The 19038-nt window shown below is 39.8% G+C and overlaps 1 protein-coding gene across 2 annotated transcripts in view; it reads left to right on the top strand.

Moving 5' to 3' along the window:
- The window catches only part of TENM1 (teneurin transmembrane protein 1), a 348410-nt gene that overhangs the window by 266456 nt on the left and 62916 nt on the right, over positions 1–19038 (top strand). For both annotated transcript variants that reach the window (XM_055727477.1, XM_055727478.1), the window contains 5 exons: positions 1849–2116; positions 7626–7769; positions 12497–12746; positions 13646–13666; positions 17778–18010. In XM_055727477.1, coding sequence (XP_055583452.1) covers positions 1849–2116; positions 7626–7769; positions 12497–12746; positions 13646–13666; positions 17778–18010 — 916 coding nt within the window. The remainder of the gene's footprint in view (positions 1–1848; positions 2117–7625; positions 7770–12496; positions 12747–13645; positions 13667–17777; positions 18011–19038) is intronic.

Consider the following 19038-nt stretch of genomic DNA (forward strand, 5'->3'; position numbering starts at 1 on the left):
TCTTTTTCTTGTAAAAGTGCTACTGATGAAGAGCCTTTATTCTCCATGTAAAAGGCCTGTGACTGAACTCAATTATATCTAAACATCTCCATAACTATTAAAAACATTATCACGTTTCAGCTAGTTGATGGCCATAGTGTTGCTTCACAGAATGTATGAAGTGAAACTAATGAACGTGAATTAAGAATAACTGATACACACTGGTAAGAAAAAACTGGGTCACATTACTCCACTTGAGGTGTCCCTGGGTCATCTTTAAATGGTGAGGTACCCAAAGATGCAGTCTGCTCAGAGAGAAACTGCCCCCAGTCCTATTTTTTTTTTGTCATTGCAGGGTTCTTAGTGTGTTAAGTTTCATTGTACAGTACTGGGAAATGTACAAGAATTAGCCCAGAATAATAGGAGAAGGAGATATATTATCATGTATTAATGCATGAATATTTCTTCCTGCTTTTCTATTAAAAAATGAGAAAACATGTCAAATATATGACAGAGGGGGCAGCTGGGATGCCAGCAGGAAAGAAGGGGAACACTGCAAATCAGGAACAATAAAGGGAGCAGGATTTCCCTGGCAGCGCTACATTTCATATGTCGAAGTGACAAGTGCTGGCAGGCCTCCAGCTGTACTGCAGCAATCCTGTGACAGTGATAGTGGTGCAATGTGTAAATACAATTGTTTTGAAAGTGAAGTAATCTATTGTTAAACAAGAAGAATTTTAAAACTGGGAAATGTAAACAAAACAGTTTGTGTTTTTCCAAGCTAGACGAATTGATCGTTGTGGCAGGTTGGCTTGTCATTACAGAAATACACTAAAATTCTTAACCTTATTAAACACAGACCAGTTTTTAGTGGCTTTTGAGTGACTGTGGCGGCATCCTCCAAGAAGCTGCTCTCTTCTCGTGCCCGCTTTTCCTCACAGTCTGTCCCAGAAGAGCTCCTTTCTCTGAGGAGATCACAAGAGCTGAATCCCTTTTTGTAGCTCCAAGGCCCGTATCATTCAAAAGGTCAAGGCCAAGCTTCTTTTTTCCCCTCACAAGCTCACAGTCTTTGCAGTTCTGCTAGTTGCTGAGGGCTTACCTTCGTTGCAGCCAGGAACTGATGCTCCCCCACAGTGGGCATATCCGAGCCAGCACTAATGGAAGTGATTCAGACAGCAGTGCTGACAACAGTGCCCTGGGATCTGAACTCTGGTGCACACCCTGGGGACTTACCTGGTAGCTAGATGATCTGATGACCAGTTTCATCTTCACTGCCATGCGTCCCCAGTTAGCTTGTTCGGTATCTTATGCTGCACCGTCGTATGCCGTGCCCCTTCTTGCTGGAGCTCACCCTTACTGCTGGCACTTCTGCACAGGAGATGGTTTAGTAGGAATTCTTTCTCAGCTCTCCCCAAGTTAGAGTTACTACCTCCAAAGCAGGATAGTATCTTCAAATCGCAATGTAATATGTTTAAGTGTGTGTGTATTTTAAAAACATCTTTTCATTGTATTCTGGTTAAGAACACTTGTTAAGTAAACCAAATAAAGGAGCCAGGGTAAAGGTTAGAGCTCATATGTATGAATATGTCCATGGAGAGTGTTTTCTCGTTGGTAGATAAGAGTAAAGCATTAGAGGAAGAGGCTCTTTATCCAAATAGACAGACTACCATCCAGTAAGTTGACCAGTTTCCAGTCTTAGACGTTTTGTAATATGCCTGGCTACTGCATTGATAAAATAAACTCAGAAGACATTGGTGTTTTAAGTGCTGCTGTGTTTCCATCGTGATTGTAAAATGTAAAATAAGCACCTGCTTTTATAATTGTGCATTTTTCTTGCCTATAGTTATAATGATATGTGTTTTTTCCAAGGTGGTCCAAGAGGAAATCCCAATTCCTTCAAGTTTTGTGAAGCTGAGTTATCTCAGCAGTCGAACACCAGGGTATAAAACTTTGCTGCGCATTATTTTGACGCACACGACCATCCCGTCTGGAATGACAAAAGTCCATCTGATAGTTGCTGTTGAAGGACGTCTGCTTCAGAAATGGTTTCCTGCTGCAGCCAACTTGGTGTACACATTTGCCTGGAATAAGACAGATATATATGGACAGAAGGTTTCTGGTCTGGCTGAGGCAATGGGTACGTACCTTGATGTAAGCAGAAGCGCTCACACCCATCAAGCCAGGAAAATACGGCTTATAAATTTTGTTGCTTCGCTTACATTCTTTTAAATCAAATGCCTCTTTAGCTAAAGTGACTCGTATGATTTCCTAAGAACATTTATTTTCTTGTTCTTCCAATGTCATCTTTCTAATTTAATCAATTTGAAAATCTCCTTTTCCCTCGGAGAATGGTTGTGTACTAACGGCATTACATTCAGCTGTCTTTGTTTTTGAATGTTACTTGGAATATGGCCTTTGGTGTGGCATTGTTTCTGTCGTTTTTTGGCTGTGACATTTAAAATGTCATTTCCGCTTAGGGTTTACAAAATTCTAACTTTTAGGCATCCTTTCTTAATACATTTTGTGTCCCCAACAGTTAAAACTAATTGATTTGTTGTTTAAAGATGTTTGGATGAAAATCATCACGTTTCATAGGCTTTCCTTACTGAGCAGCACAAGCAACTGTTCTGAGAATTGCTACAGGAGTGTTGTCTGTGCAAATACATTTTATTTAGCCAGCCATTTTTTGTCATTAATTTCATTATTCAGGTTTTAAAAGCCTTGCTATGTTTTTTTTTAATTGAATTTGGGGGTCTGTTGCTTAATGGACTAACCTTATAGACAATCTCCATTAAGATTATTTACCTTACCAGCAAAGCTTAGTCTTGGGAATAAGCCCTGTTGGCTTCTTTAGCGGTTTTGTTTTGCTTTTTAAGTCAGAGGAATTATAGCAAGCAGGACTGGCAGGATCAGGCTATAAAACAAGAATCACAAGGGCTACATGGAGCCATCTACCCTCACGAGGAATATGCCTCGTTCTATATATGAAATGCTGTTCCGAGGGGCAGCCAGAAGCTCTCCAAGATTTGCTGTGTTGTCCGTACAGGCAGCGTGCCTGCCGATGAGCCCAGGCAAAGCCGAAATGTGCCGTTCCAGTCTGTGCGAGCCCTGCAACTCCCAGAGCATCTAGCATGTGGCGGCGTTACTGTGTGCTCCCAGCCAGGTAGTCTGGGAGGCAGCCGCGTGGAGAGGCGGTGGGATAAAGGAGGATTGTAGCACTTTCATTTCTACTTAGAGAACGATGCAGACATAGCCGCTGGTGTCCACAAAGGGTTATGAGACCAAAATACGGAGTGTGATTCACATCACACGATAGGAATGTATCAGAAAACAAGTTGCTTATCCTTGGGCTGTAGACCCACGGTCTCCTTCAACAGATACAACCGTAGGCTGCTGCCAGGAGGGACATTCCCACGTTCTCTCCTTACCCCTGGGCCACCGCTCACATTCATTTGATCATGAAATGAGCCAGATCAGGAACGAATTCAGCTGAAAACTGAAGCAACCAGAAAATAAGTGATAAATTTTCAGCTTCATTAGTTTCCTGATCTGCTATGAATACTGGTGCAGAAGCTCAGGTCTTCTCATTCCAGCTGTAGCTCACACATTACATTGGCCTAAAGGGGTCAAAACTCCACCCTTAGATGATGCAGCGATTCTGGAGACCTTGCACTGTCTTATCTGCATCTGATCCATCACATCTGGCTCACGTCTGCAGAAGGGTTGGTCAGATGCTGGCACTGCCACCAGAGAGGGCTCTGAACGCCGCAGGTATGCGGTGCAGGGCAGGACTGCCAGTTTCGGCTCATCTGTCTGATGAAACCTCCTCGTTAGAGGGCAAATCTCGCCCTAGCCCATTGCAGATCAAGATTCCTACCAGTGTTTTGCAGTGAGGGGAGGTATCGAATGGCTTGTTGGCTTCACTTACACATACTTGTGCAAATTTAGAAATGGAAAAAAATGCCAGTGTGCCCTTTGGCACTGCTGTGGGTGGTCAGGCAGGACCAGCCGGGTCCTGGGGGGCTTCCCTCGGCACGGCCACACATGGCCCATGTTTGAAGCCTGTCACTGCACGTTGCCACTAACCTGTCTGAGAGGGAACAGCTGAGCCTGCCCGCTCCCACTGCGGCGTTTAAGAGTCTTCTGATGGTCACGAAGTCCAGTACATATCTGGACTTTAAAACTATTTAAATCTAATACATAACATCTTGTGGAATCATACTGTACATACAGATTCCCAAATTAGAAGTAGACGAGCATAATATGTTTAAATATGAATAAAGCGTACACAATAGTGCTGGCTAACAACTTTTACATTAGTTAATTGGTGCTTTTTTTTTTTATCCTGAAAGTTTAAGTTACTTATGCTTCTTTCAAAATAGAAGCAAAGATCTTTATATTTTAAGTGCATTGTTAGCATGCTTTGTTAGAGTCCAATAAAGCTTTATATAATTTGACACACTGTAGTACTCGGGGACCTTTATCTGCATCCATTATATGAATTTTTGTCAAAATAATTTCCTCTGCCAGTCTCTTATCAATATTTAATAATGCATTCCGTTCAGTTTTCATTTTAATTAAATTAAATTGCAGCAGGTTGAAGTCCTGGAACTCAGGACTACAACCATCTGCTTTTGGTTTTATAAATCCTATAAACATCTTTATTTTTCTTCAGGGTTATTGACAGCAATGATCACATAACCAGTTACAGAAAAGAAGACTTTCTGAGCATATTTCCACACAAAAGTGGTTCTGTTTAAATTTGAGAAGTGTTTACTGGTGTTTGTCTAGTCCCCAGGTCCCTAACAAGGCCATTTTCTCTTCTCAGAGTAACAACTTGAGGTGATGAAGTGACATTTTTTGTTCTGAATAAAAAAAAACATCATGTGGGTATTGACACACAAAACCTTGGTGGTAAAGTCTATGATGTGCCCTTGTAATTTAACACAGGAAAAGGAAGGATTTCAGTAGAAACCTCAATAAATGCTCCTGTGTAACTCCGTATGTGCTCAGTCTTACAAGCCCTTGCACCCCCAGAGCAGCATGGAGTGTTGTGCAAGGACTGACACTTCTGGGTGTGAACATAAGCCAGCTCTGAAGCAATCTTAGCTCTTCTCTAGTTATTACTCTGCTTGTTACTTTGGTTGAGTTCATTATATCTGTTGTTCAAAGAGGTATGAAGTTGGTAATTACAAATATTTCAGGAGAGGTTGAAGTAGAGGTTACTGTCCTGTTTAATCGTGTCCTTTATATTTTACTTGTATTTTGGCAACGGCCCTTAAACTGTGATGTGCTGGCGCTACTGGCAAATTACTGTTCATTCTTCGAAATAGTTGTATGAAAAGAACAGATTTTTGCTATGGATGATTTCAGTATATCTTTTGAAATCCATTTTGAGTCTGCGAAGAACCATACTTGCCAGCTGTTAGTGTCCAAAACCATAGTCACTACAGTTCTCCTTCATGCAGTGGAATCTCAGTCACCTCAAAATAGGGCTATAAATTAATTTGCCCAGCAAGTGATGCTCCCACAATAAGGGTAAGCTGACTGAAATTGTCTTTTCACTTACAAAATTACAATGTTTTGCAAAACCTGCTTATTTTTCAAGTGGCACCGCTGTCACTTGGCTGACTTTACGGTTGTTATGCTTTGCCTTGATTACTTTGCATGCAAAACGATAGGAAATTTTCATGGATGGTATGTCAGTACCTCCAATTAGATGGTTCAGGAGACCCTGCTTTGAGATCACACCAATATTCCTTTTTGGAGCATAGACTTCTTTCATAAATGTGTGTACGTATACGTAGAAACGTGGTTGTAGGCACACACGAAGTGTGCCTTTCACCAATGAGAAGGGACTAAAAGGCAGCTGTGCACAGTAACTGTGAGAGAAGGGAACGGTGACCTTCTAAGAAAGGGGATGATAACCTCTAGAGGGTGTTTGGCAGCACACAAACAGCTATAGGCAGGCAATAGTACAGTGTTAGCTACGGTCCTGGTAAATATGCCACCGTGGATCTGTTGGCACAGGTTGTCGGATGGTTTAAATGGTTCTACCTCCCTTGACCCAGATAGCAGCATGGTAACTCACAGCAGCGGGTGAACTGTCCTGTGGGTCTGTAATGGTTCCGTAAGCAAGGCTGGGTGACGTTGTGTTATAGGTCTTTACTCTTTTCAAGTATACACATCTGACCTGGGACTGGGTGCGTTAAGTGCACGAATGGAGTAAAGATGCTACCGCGTAGGTGGCAAGTGTGAGGTTGCTTCTTAGGAAAAGTCTGCCCGTTATCTTCTCTCTGCATTAACACCTAGAAAATAGCACGTCTGGTTACTGAACCTTGATGGCTCATCCCAGCACAGGAGGGGGCTCTTCGGGAGGCAGCTCCATGCCCACAGCTGGGCACCCAGCCCAGGGAGTTACTCACAAACATCACTGATGTTAGTCGTGACAGCTCCTGTAACAGAAAAATTGGACAGGCTGGCTGCTGGCCCCTCAGACTGAAAACTCTAATGTTTGAAACGCACAATATTTACGGTACTTAAGGAGATGTGATTTTTAAAAGTCAGAGTTTAGCTGCAAAAACAGGTTCTTGCTGCTAAAATGATGAAGCAGCTCTAAGTGAAGTTGCTGTAAAGAACAGCTTTCAGTTTGCTATCAAACATTTATCTTACAAAAGCAAATGCTCCCTGCTATAGCTGGTCAAAATATTTTGATTGCATCTAGTAACGGAACTTCAATGGTATTAAAGCTATTTATGGTTCAGGTAAAATGTACCTAAAGCTGCTACACAGAAAAAGTGAGTTGAAAACATTGAAAGTGTCAGAAAACTGTGTTTTTTTAAAATATTTTTATTTTGTATCTTAAAGTATTTTTAAAGATATTTTTATTTTGGAAAGGCTGAACTACCTCAATAATTCCTATATCAAATTTTGGAATTTGGTATCAAATTAACGTTCTTCCTTTATGTATGAGTTGCACTGAAATCTAAAAAGGTTAACTAGAGGAGATTAATAACTTTTTTTTATTTAAAAGAAAAAAAAAGGTTGGTATATTAGATACACCAAAATTAAATTTTGAAGATGTTTTTTTTGTTTGTTTTCCTCAAGTATGGAAGAGGAGATTTTTTGATCAGTTTGAGCAGCCCCTCAAAACCACCACCTTAGGGAAATTCAAGATTTTCAACATGTATTTTGGCCAGCCTGTTAACATAAATGTTTAATTCTAGAAATTTTCATCTTGGCAATCCATTTCTGCATAACTACAGTTTTTACAGTTAGCAAGCAAATTAAAATCAGTTTCTTTTAATATAGCTTTTTTTCTGTTTAAGCTTTCTTCAGGTAATTAGCAGAAATGCAATAACCCATCAAGCCAGGAGTCATTGGAGGAGATTTATACTCTTAGGAATCCCTAACTGATACAACAGTAAATTTTGTGCTTTGAAACTGTAGTAGCTATAGCTGTAATAATATACTAATCACTTAAAACCCCTTGTAAAAAAAAATACCATTCAGCAACAGCAATCAGGCAGAGGAAAATTAGTGGCATCATTACTTGACAGATGAGTATCAAAACCTGGAATGAAAAATTGCCTAGTAGTTCACAGAGGGAAAGGTAGACTGATAGATCTTTAATTATTTGTTTGCAGTATCGGTGGGATATGAATATGAAACATGTCCTGATTTTATTCTCTGGGAGAAGAGAACAGTAATCCTTCAAGGCTTTGAAATGGATGCTTCAAATCTGGGAGGCTGGTCCATAAACAAACACCATGTATTAAATCCACAAAGTGGTAAGTCCGTCCATTATTTAACTGGCCATGCAGAAGAAGAATACAAATTTTAAAGGAATTAATTGTGCAGATTTTAAGCATTAAAACCTACACTTCCTAATGTGTAATCCTCTTTGAATGTGCACCCTCATTTATTGAGAACTGAACTGTAAATGCCTTCTGAAAGGATATTTTTAATGTTCTGGCTCCCAGGTACGAAACATTAATGTCACTAACTCTTGCAATCACCAACACATTGTGGTCATTTGGATGGGAAAAGGGCACGCTAATTCAGGTTGAGTCTCACGGTTGGTATAGAAGTACCATGTTTTAGGTCAGTTTCTAGTGTGTTATATTATCAGTGAAGTGTCTACACCCCGAATTCATCCTATGAGTAACATCAGTTAGTAGCATCACAGCACAGGGAGACAAGCCAAGCATGAAAACAGACCAGCCGAGTGAGAGGTAATGCTTCCAAAATGCCAGTCTGCTACGCAGGAGCTTTTGTGGCTGCCCACTCTGTGGGGAAGCACAGTAAGTTACTCTTCAGGACAAGCAATCTAGCACCTTTCAAAGCATTAAGGAAAAAGACTGTAAATGCTTTTGGTGCCACAACATTTACCCTGCATAGGGATTCTTCAGGCAGGGAGACTGGAATCTGTTTCCTTATTGCTTTTATTTAATTCCTGTCTTGTTTTGTTGTTTTTTTTTTCTTTTCCTCCCTTAACATCTGTAATCGGGAACTAGTGGGATTAAATTATTAAAACAATACTTGTAGGGAAGTTATGGTAACTAGAAAAATATGGCTTTGCCAATAAAAAAATATCTCACTGTCCAGGGGAAGAGAAACCTGGGGTCAGATTTCAGCACTCATAAATCAGCAGAGTACTGAATTCAGTAAAATTCTCTCAATTTGCTCCAGCTGAGAGTCTGTCCACTAAAATCTATTTCATCTGCAACTTCTGTTAATGAAGATTCATACACAGATGTATGGCTGTCAGGTTTTTACAAGTTCTGTTGTTGAATGCGCAGCTACAGTATAAATATTCCACATACAAAAGGTCAGATTTAGTTTGTAAATTATCTGGATTTCTGTTTTGATTTAAAATAGTTTGACATTTTGAACAGCGGTTCTTTCATACCCTGTCTTATTGGTTTGTATAGATTGTCTCTTTTAAATGCCAGCTATTGACATTTAACACAAAGAGAAATCTGACCTCAGTCAGCTCAGCCCCCAACTGTGAGCCCCATAGTCTACTCCTTAGTGCCAATTTACCACTTGCATAGTTTAATTTCAAGACTAAATTGCTGGCAGTAACTCCAATTTATATGACTATCTGCTAACTGCAGTGCTTACTACTATAATTCACCCCATAGGCACTAACATGTTCTGAGATTTTGTAAAGTATATAATTATAATCTTGAGTGGGGCTAAATCGCTGCTTTCCTGAGCACGGGGTTCGTGGGGACAAATTGCTTCCTGGCCCCGTCTCAGCTTGTGGCTGAGAACACCAGAGAGCGCTGGCCTGTCAGCCACACGCCACCGCCTCCGAAATTGTCCAGGCTGTGTCTGCTACCCCAGCCCAGTAACAAGGGTGGGGAATGTGCAGCTTCTCATACCTGCTCCTCTTCCTCGTGTGTTCCTACTGTGCTGGGCATGATCTAGGCTGAAGTTGGGAGGAAGCTACTAAGCATCTTTATCCATTAGTTAGACACACAGTCTGGGGAGGGGGGGCATAACCACATCTGACCTGAAATCAGTGGGTCTCTTCTGTTTACAGTTTGCCTGTGAGAGCATATTCCAGTGAGGATGACAAAGCCCAGCCAGAGCTCAGTGATATCTCAGATGTTCCTTATGACTATAGTAGGCTTTGAGCACGCATACCTGGCTCCTATGTAGCAACTAGAAAAGCTTGTAGGAGCAGAAAAACAGTGACTATACCATAGCTAGTGCACACCTAACAGAGCAGCCTATAGGCTCGTATTAAAGCAACAAAACCAAATAATGAACTGTATTAACCAAAAGGATAAAAAGAATGAATGTGCTTCTGGTCTTATCTAGAAACTAGTGAACTGCTCTTCCATTTCAGATATTTCATATGTACTTTAAATAAGGACAAGAATATGATTCAAACTTAGAATTATACATTTCAGACTTATCTCCATGCCACTGTGAGTGAAATTAAAAGCATGAGTAGCCTTCTCAAGTATGAATATATTGAGATTTTTCGCTTTAATTAGAGCATTCCCTCTGTATATATGAAGAGCTGCTCTTTTTAGAAGCATGAAACTTGCATCTGTTTTTGAAAGACTTGTAACTGGGTATTGGAATTATAATATAAATGTCTTTCTGAAAACTTGCTGTTGCAAATTACAATTTTGTGTTCAAACTAAAACTGGAAGCACTTGGCTTGGTTAGTTAACTGGTCCTGAAGAGCTTATATCTAACAACTTCAGCCACTGAGCCTTGGCTTTCAGCAGGTCTGCTGCTGTGTGCAACGTTCCTCCTCAGTCACAGGGTGCATATGCTTGCCTCCCTCCCCATAAAGCCTATTCATTTTAGAGGTGTTACAAAATAAACAAAGTACAAGAGAAGAGTTGTAAGAATAGATGCAGTTTCACAGAATGGCACTTCATAGCACAGTGTAAGCCGTGGAGGTACAAGTATCGACATGCGGAAAGCATGGCAAGTAAAAACTCTGTTCTCTTGCCTGATGTAAGTATCTTTAAAAAAAGAATGAACAAAAAAAGTTGGCCGAATCCAGCAGCAGAGATATGAAATAACGTATATTGTTCCAATGTGGCTGTCCCTGGAAGCTAGCTTTTTAAGTGTATGCAGTTTTGCCTCAATGTGACTGTTAGGTTAACAAAGGATTGCATCCTCTTCTCAGCTATACTAAACGGTTCTTTTCCCACCTTTTTTTCCCGTCCAGTTTAGAGGTTTGATCACTTCTAATTTGTGACATGATTAGAGTTTAATGTTTTCTAACACAAAGGTTTTGGTCAGTTTGGAAGATCTTCAGGGCACTTCTCATAATCAAGAAGAGAACACATGCCGTAAATACTAGTTCCTGTATAGAGTCCTTTTAAAGACACCTGTATCTCATGAACACAAACAAATGTGCTATTAACTGATTTTTCAGAGTATCCTCTGCATTAGATTTTTCTTCTGATGTGCAAGTGTATCGATTCCATTTTTATTTATCTGGGGGAAGGAGTAGTAATTTTACAGGGACTTTATGCTTTAAGGTGATTTCAGCCCCAGTGCAACACAGCATCGACTAAAAGCAGCAGCTCGAAAGCCTGAGATAAGCACATGCTTACATTTATCGACAGCAAAACAAATTCTCCAGAGCCCTAATTATTTCCTGGCATTTGTGTGAGGCAGTGGAAAGATTACCTTTACACTGTTAATTTCAGAAAAAGGGTAGCATCTTCATTTAGTAGTATTTTTATCTGGTGCATAAGGGAGGATATTGCCATTAATATTACTGGTGTATTTCAAAGATGCTTTTTTTAAGCCAATGATCAAACAAATATATGTATTCCATCCTTTGCTGTTCAGAAAAAAATTTTCAAAAATATAATTCCCTTAGAATAGCTGTGACAAGAGATTTTTAGCTTCAGACTTACCCGAAAGCCACACACACACAAAAAAAAAAAAAAAAAAAAAAAAGACAACCAAAACTTGCATCTGTTTCAACAAAAGTTGGTAGAGTCAGTCCATAAATACATTTGCTGTACTTTGGCCAAAACTCAGACAACTTGTACTTCCTGCAGTATCTAGAATATGTTCATTTCTCAGATTAAAAGTCCTCCAGAAAGTGCATCCCCTTTTTTATTCCTTTAATGTGTTTATTCCTTTAATGGTGCCACTTTCGTGAAGCACTGGGATTTTCGAGGGAAATGAGATATTTTGGACGATTCAGAAATAACCTAAATCTTACAATAACATGAAATTTTAAAGGTACTTCTTAACTATATTACCACATTGTTAGTTAAACACTACAGCTGTCAGCTTGAAAAAATGCATCCTTGTACTGGTTCTGGTATCACCAGCCTAGTAACTGGGAAGACTTTCAACAGCGTATGCTGCCGAGCAGTTCTAAAATACTGACACGCTGGAAAGTTGTTCTAAACTTTACGGTAGAAATTAATATATTCTCGCTGGTGAGATATTCACTTGTGCCTCAGAATTACTCCTTGACTCTTAACTTGGCTTTGCTGCCAAATGCGTGGCACCATTCTTATATACCATGAAGGACTTGCATTTAAATTTGAATATTGATTTTGTACTGCCACTCAGCGCTCTTTTGTGAAAAATGCATAGCAGTCCTGCTATTAATCTCCTTTAATTAAATATTCAAACTACCTAAGAAATTCCTCTGCTGCCTAATAAAAATTTATGAATAAAATGAATATTAAAGTAGTAATCCCCAAGAAATCAGATAGTACTGCAATTAACAGTCAGTTTGTTAGAGCATTAACCAACCATGAGTTCTTCTCATGATGTTGGCTTTTAAAATAGCCACTAACCACTAATTGGCAAAATGGTGATGATGAAATCTGGGACTGAACAAAACTGGAAGAGATTAGAGGAACCCTGTGACAGCCTTTAAAAGTTCTGATGTTTGTTACTGTTTTGGTAACCTGGTTTTCTAGAGGCTTGCGTAATTCAAAACTGCAGAATCTTTTAAATGCTATACATTTGCTTTTTTTGTCTCTGTTTTCTCCCTTGCCCGCCTTAGGAATTGTACACAAAGGAAATGGTGAAAACATGTTCATTTCCCAGCAGCCACCAGTCATCTCAACTGTGATGGGCAGCGGACACCAGAGAAGTGTCTCTTGCTCCAACTGCAATGGCCTTGCGCTCAACAGCAAACTCTTTGCCCCAGTTGCTCTTGCTTCTGGCCCTGATGGTAGTGTGTATATTGGTGACTTCAATTTTGTCAGACGGATCTTTCCCTCCGGAAACTCGATTGGCATATTAGAATTAAGGTAAAAAAATAATTAGCTTTCTCTGACTACTGTTCATAATCCTGTCTGTGATGTGCCTATGAGAACTACAGCGAGCTTTTTTTTCCCTTGGGAGTTAAAGACGACCCACATGTAGTTGCATTGTGAGTCATGTCTCATCAACTATCAAACAAACTCATCACAAAACTTACACTTACTTTAAAGTCATCTGTTCAAAAGGGCATCTTAAATGGCCTTTAGAACAGGTTTTGCATAATGAATTTCTATAAAATGCAGAATTAATAGAGCTTTTTTTTCTTACTGCGAGATTTTTCATACCTTTTCTCAAATAGTTAAAATATTCCATGAAACACATTTTTTGAAGAAAACCCCCTAATTCAATAGCAAATATGTAAAGAATCATGTCAAGTCACAGCACTGTGGCTGAAGAAGGACTTCCCATGTTTAAAATTAATACCATTAAATCATTCCTCATCTGTAAAGGAGGATGTGACTGAGTTTAAACAGACAAGAGCCGACCTGGCATTGCAGCCTGACCTGGCGCAGGCTGGGCCAGTGCCCCCACTGACCCCTGTAATTACAGCTCCAGCTTCCCAGTCCCTTTCAGGGCCAGCAGGGGTGGTGGGAAAGGTTCCTGACACTAATACACTAGATTTCTCTTATTTAACACCCATGAATCCCCAACTAGCTAACATTGCTGGTGATGGAGATGTGTGCTGATTGTTCAGAATTAACTTGGTACTGTGCGGGCGGTGGAAAGGAAGCAGTTTGCGAGAAAGATATGATACTGAGTAACAGGATAAACAGTGTTTGGTTATTGGGATAGATCTCTGTGAGCAGGCAGGCAAAGAATACAGCTTTGTTGAGAACTAACATTCATTGTCTTTTTCTTTTCTTTTAAACCTGATCTGTCTTGCTAGGAACAGAGACACAAGACACAGGTAAGTAAAACACAGTAACAGCAATATGTGAACCATGTTCAAGGAAACAGCCTTACAAAAGTCCTTTTAGAAGTCTGGATTTAGAGAAACACTCTGAATTTAATCAGTACAAATGTTAATCAAGTTCACCTTTGTTTATAGTAAAGCAAGTTTGATTTGTTCTCTTTGAAGGTATAAAGTCTCCTTCTAAAAATCACTTTGCTGATCCCTAGCAGAGATGGAGAGGTTTAAACCCAAAAGCTGGAGATGCATTTCATAGCTGTCATACTCATTTCACACAGTGTTTGAATGATCATAGATATAGCTAGCCAGGGAAACCGGGAGTTTTAGCAACAAAGAAATAATAAAAAATGCTTTATAGTCACACAAGAGGACTCTACTTTAGTGATTCTAGGATGCTACAAACTTTAAAATCTGCCGCAGTTACAGAGCGTGCACAGCAGACTCCAGAACTGAGGACTGTGTCACAGCTCAGTCCTTGCTTCTCCAGCTAAAGCAAAAGCAAGTGACTTCCCCTCTTTCCAGTCAGCATTTTGGCAATAAAATGTACACGTTTCTTTAAAACAATGAACATTGCACACGAGGCTTCTGCAACAGACGGTGAGGGAGTTGGTTATAACAATCCAGCTGCAGAAATGCTGTTGCATGCTAGAAAGAGACAGCAAGGCACTCTGTATCCTTAGAAACAAACTTCTTGGTATCTCAGTACTTAAATGAGATAAATAAACCAGCAATCGTACAACCTAAAGTGATACCTTCATGGCATAGTAGGAAGCAGAGCATGGACTGAGTGTGTGTTTGTAGGATAAGAGTACTGGTTGGAATTACTCGCTTTAGCCACAAGAATGCCTTTGAATACTATAGATTATTTGCCAGCCTACTTACAGATGATGTCACATCTCATATATTTCACAATGAAAACTTAAGAGGAAAGAATAATTCCTAGTTGGTAAGTGCAAGGTTCTATTTTTTTAACTGAGGAATTGTTTCCATTTGCTTTAAACTGACCAGTATCTCTGTAAACTAAAGAAAAGAAGTTCACTTTGGTGAACTTACTCTGTAATGCATTCAGAACATCAATCAGGTTTTAAATTCAGGGGTCTCTTTTGTAAAGTAGAAATTTTTTAATACCTACTCACTAGGACTAGTTTCTTGAGATAAGCTTAAACCTTTATTAAATCAAAATGTGATTTATTTCTAGTTTACTTCTACTCAGTTACATAAATCCTAATAATTACAATAATAATTGCCTCTGTCAGTATTCTGTCCAAGTGAAATCTTGGAAAATTGGAGGAAATCACTTGAAGTTAATGTAGTCTTTGAGGTTACGGGGAAGTACTCAGCAGTCCCGTTGTATGCCATTCTCTTGTGGCTTTACAGTCCATGGTCATGGTGGAAATTCCTGGGAAAATTCTGCTCAAAGAAACAAGTGGAAGAAGCATCTAAAAGGCGTCAGATGCTCATGACGGTCCAAGCAGGAAAAGGCTTCAAAATTCAGTTCTTCAACACAAGTTTTATTCTCCAAAAAAGCAGGGGAAAAGGGTTCTTTTTACCAGGACAAAGAAAATACTGTGTAAACAGGGGTAGAGCTTGGAGACTAGTAAGCAGAGAAGGCCACTGATCTTATTTTTGACTGTTTTAAAACAGCTTATCCCATTTGCTTTTCTTGTCATCAAGATTTTAATAAGAAATAACAAAACTGTTTAATAACTGGTAAAAAAGGAAACTAGGCTTTGCTGTTACAGGGAAGAATTTTACTACAGGGTAGTAATAACTTGTTCTGGAAAGATGCGTTTTACATCCTAGTCTACTTGATATAGTTTTTAATGGGCTAATTTAAATAAACTCAGATTTAGATTTGATTGCAAAATTCTGCAAAGATATCAAGTATTTTTTACTAATACTCTTTAAATTTAAACATTGTAGTATGCAAGGGTTTGAGCATAAATATCAAGAGTTTTCTAACAGCTGGTCTATTAAACGCAACAAGGATGCCAGAAAGCATGTCTACCAAGAGGGTGTATAATGACCCCTGGTTCTCTGCAGTTTCTGTGGGATGAACAATGTGTTTGTTTAACATCTAGAATTCTCCTTGCAACTTTTTGCACAGAGGTATTTTATTAAAAAGTCATCTTTTGGCTGGCCAGTCTCTTCTGAGCTCACTCCACAGAGCACAAATGATTTGTAATGTTTTCAACAAAGTTTTGTAATATTGGTGATACATGATTTGGCATTAATTGCTTCTAGCTCATGCTCTTACTCATCTCTCATCATACCACTGTCCTCTCATTCCCTGTGTTTCTTTGGACTGGGTTCCACATCTGTTCCGCAGCTGTAGGAATATATCTCTCCCTATACTTCCTTCTTCTGTCTTTTATAAACATTTGTGACTAAGGTCAGCTTTAAGCTAGTCTAGCTTGTGGCACAATCCTCAGAGATGCTGAGTGGTTTCTGTCCCTTTCTGGATGGAGAATAAGAACTAAGAGAAAAAGTGCCAAGCTCTATCACATTTATCATGGTACAGCATTAGCCGTATCACTTTTAAGTGGAAATAAGATTTCAGCCGATCATGTGTTAGAATTTTCTGAGCAATATGTAGAGTACTCAGTAGACTGCTAAAATAAAAGATGCTGGCAAGTAATTTTCACATGGTTTTGCAGCATTGCTCGGTAAGGTAGAACTGTATAATAGGTGATTAAAGCAGCTTAGTATCTGCCTTAGCCAAGAAAAACTTCATATTTAAAGAGGCTCCATCAACCTGAAATCAAGTCAGTAAAGTAAGTCAGTACCATCTCAGATATTACGTATCTGTCCCGGAGCCTCTGCCAGTTCTTCAGTTCTGTTTTATCTAAATTCATCCTTTCCTGGTTTGTTGTGGCATGAAAACCCAGCTCTGCAGGCGCTGGATGCCAAGCGTTGCCAAACCCACCACAAAAAGTACTGACAAAGCTGAGAGGAGTAACTTGTTTCCTAAATTCGCTGCAGCAATCTTAAGCATTAATTAATTACACCAATGTTAATAAAATGTCTCTAACAAAAAACAAACAAAAACCCCATGAATTTGATAATCTTCTTAATCTGCAGAGCAGATAGTACAGGGGATGTGGGCAGGTCCATGTCTAGCCCAACAACCTGTCAGAAATCTCCTCCTCAGCCCAGAGAAACACAGCAGCGATAAAAATACTGCCTGAACACCTAAACATTCTGCCAGGCATTGCCCACTGCTACGCCTGTGCTTATCTCCCTCCATTTCAGTAACTGACTGTGATTTAAAGGATCTACACCTATCTGGATTTTTATTGTATAATCAGGACTACGCTGCAGCTCACCAGGCTCAGGATGCTAGCTTGGTATGTCATGTGCTTGGGCGATTTCCTCAAACTGGAAATTAAATTTGCACTGAAAAAGAAACAAAAAGTCTTACTGGTTAATAAGATGCAGCCCAGTTCTCCAATTAGGATTTATGATCCTCACCATTTAATTAACATATGTAAATATTTTTTTAAATAACATTTTATAATCTCAATAAGGCACTTCAGTGCATGAATTATGGTGCATTAATTCATGCCTAGTTGCACTGACATTACTTGGCCTTCTGCCTTGCTCCTGACAATACAGTCGGCATGAATTAAGTCACCATATTTCACACCTTCATATTTCCTAAGGTTTAGAAACAGATAAAAATAACCAAGAGTGGGTATTTGTGCCTATGCAGAACAGTCTGTGATACACTTTGCTGCAACTTGTAGATTTGTTTTCAGTGGCAAGAGTACCAGCACTTATCAGGTATAGAAAAATTACTTTGCTTTTGATAGTAATAATTATGACCAAGCTGAGGTCACTCCAGTTAGCTTTATACTGGGTGGCACTCTCTGCGTAAGCTTGCTGATACATAGCTGGCGGGTCGGGCTCTGCAGCCAGTACTAGTTCCTTCCTTCTGAGCAGTGGCACATGCATGAGCTACATTAAAGCTGGTCTCACGTGTGCCTCTGTCACCACCAAATCATTGAACAGTTATCTTCGGATAAGTAGAATACAATTGTTATGCTGCTCCAAACAGAGATTAAAAGGAGAAACCATTTAACTTGGATGCTCTTCTCTTCTGTTTTAGTACAAGCCCTGCACATAAATATTACTTGGCTGTTGATCCAGTGTCAGAATCCCTTTACTTGTCAGATACCAACACCAGAAAAGTCTACAAAGCAAAATCTCTTATTGAAACAAAGGATCTGGCCAAAAACGCGGACGTCGTGGCAGGAACAGGTGATCAGTGCCTACCATTTGACCAGAGTCACTGTGGAGATGGTGGAAAGGCATCCGAGGCCTCGCTCAACAGTCCAAGAGGTAAGAGAAGAGCATATCTGAAGTACGTTGTGTTGGTCATCTGTCATTTTCATCTGTTATTTAGAAACTCTGATGCAACAGGATGTACAAAAATGGGTCTGAGGTGATGATTTAACCAACTCTAAGCAAGCCAAGTCATTTTGTAGCATAAGCAATGGGCTCCAGCCAGCATCCTCCAAAATACTTTTTCCTTGCATGGCAACACTCCTCTTTAATTACCTTTCAATTGCAAGGTGGTAGCATTTAATTGTATTTAATTTTAAGCAAATAATATGGTCGCAAAGTCCATTTTTTAGATTTTGTGCACTCAGGTGATTCTCGTAACATTAGTGGAGCTTACTCATACTCACTAAGTCAGGGCTGTTCAAATCAGACACCCAGCAAAATCAAGGTTTTTTGGAACTCGTTTGTCCTTCCTTATTAAATGCGCGTTGCAAAATGCGAGCATCTCACCTCCTGCACATGCCATGAGCATTTTGCTGCGGCCTTGCCATCAGAGTACATCCTGTATTGTCACAGGCAGAAGGCGTGTGAAGCCTTGAATCCCTACCAGCACCACCATTAATCCCCTTGCGGTGAGCATTAGAACTGTGATGAAGTCGGGATTTGGTGCTCTAAAGCAGCTGATCACCCTCAACTCCCACTGAAATCCCTGGAACAAAGGGTACTCAGCAGCTCCCAGGCAGAGCCCTAAGTGGGCTTTTAGCATGCTTCCCCCGTAGCACACCGCTCCCTCCTAATGACTAGCTCTGAGGAAGGGTTTTGATTATTTCTCGTGAGCTAATAAAGGAAGGCTGTATATCAGCAGGAAATTAAAATGTATATCCGGGCAGAAACATCTCTTAAGACAAGCAAATAATCCTGTTTTAGAGCTTAGCAAGAGAGACATTGTAATTATAGAGTGACTTTAACATGGCTTTAATGGTAGAAGGTAAGTGTGAGGTAAGTACAAATAAATGTTAATCTTCAGGCAGCTAATTAACGTAATGAATCAATTCTAAAAATAGTAGAATACAAAGGTTTTCAGA

This window comes from Falco cherrug, chromosome 15 (assembly GCF_023634085.1).
Source record: "Falco cherrug isolate bFalChe1 chromosome 15, bFalChe1.pri, whole genome shotgun sequence".
In the NCBI taxonomy this organism is placed as follows: Eukaryota; Metazoa; Chordata; class Aves; order Falconiformes; family Falconidae; genus Falco; species Falco cherrug.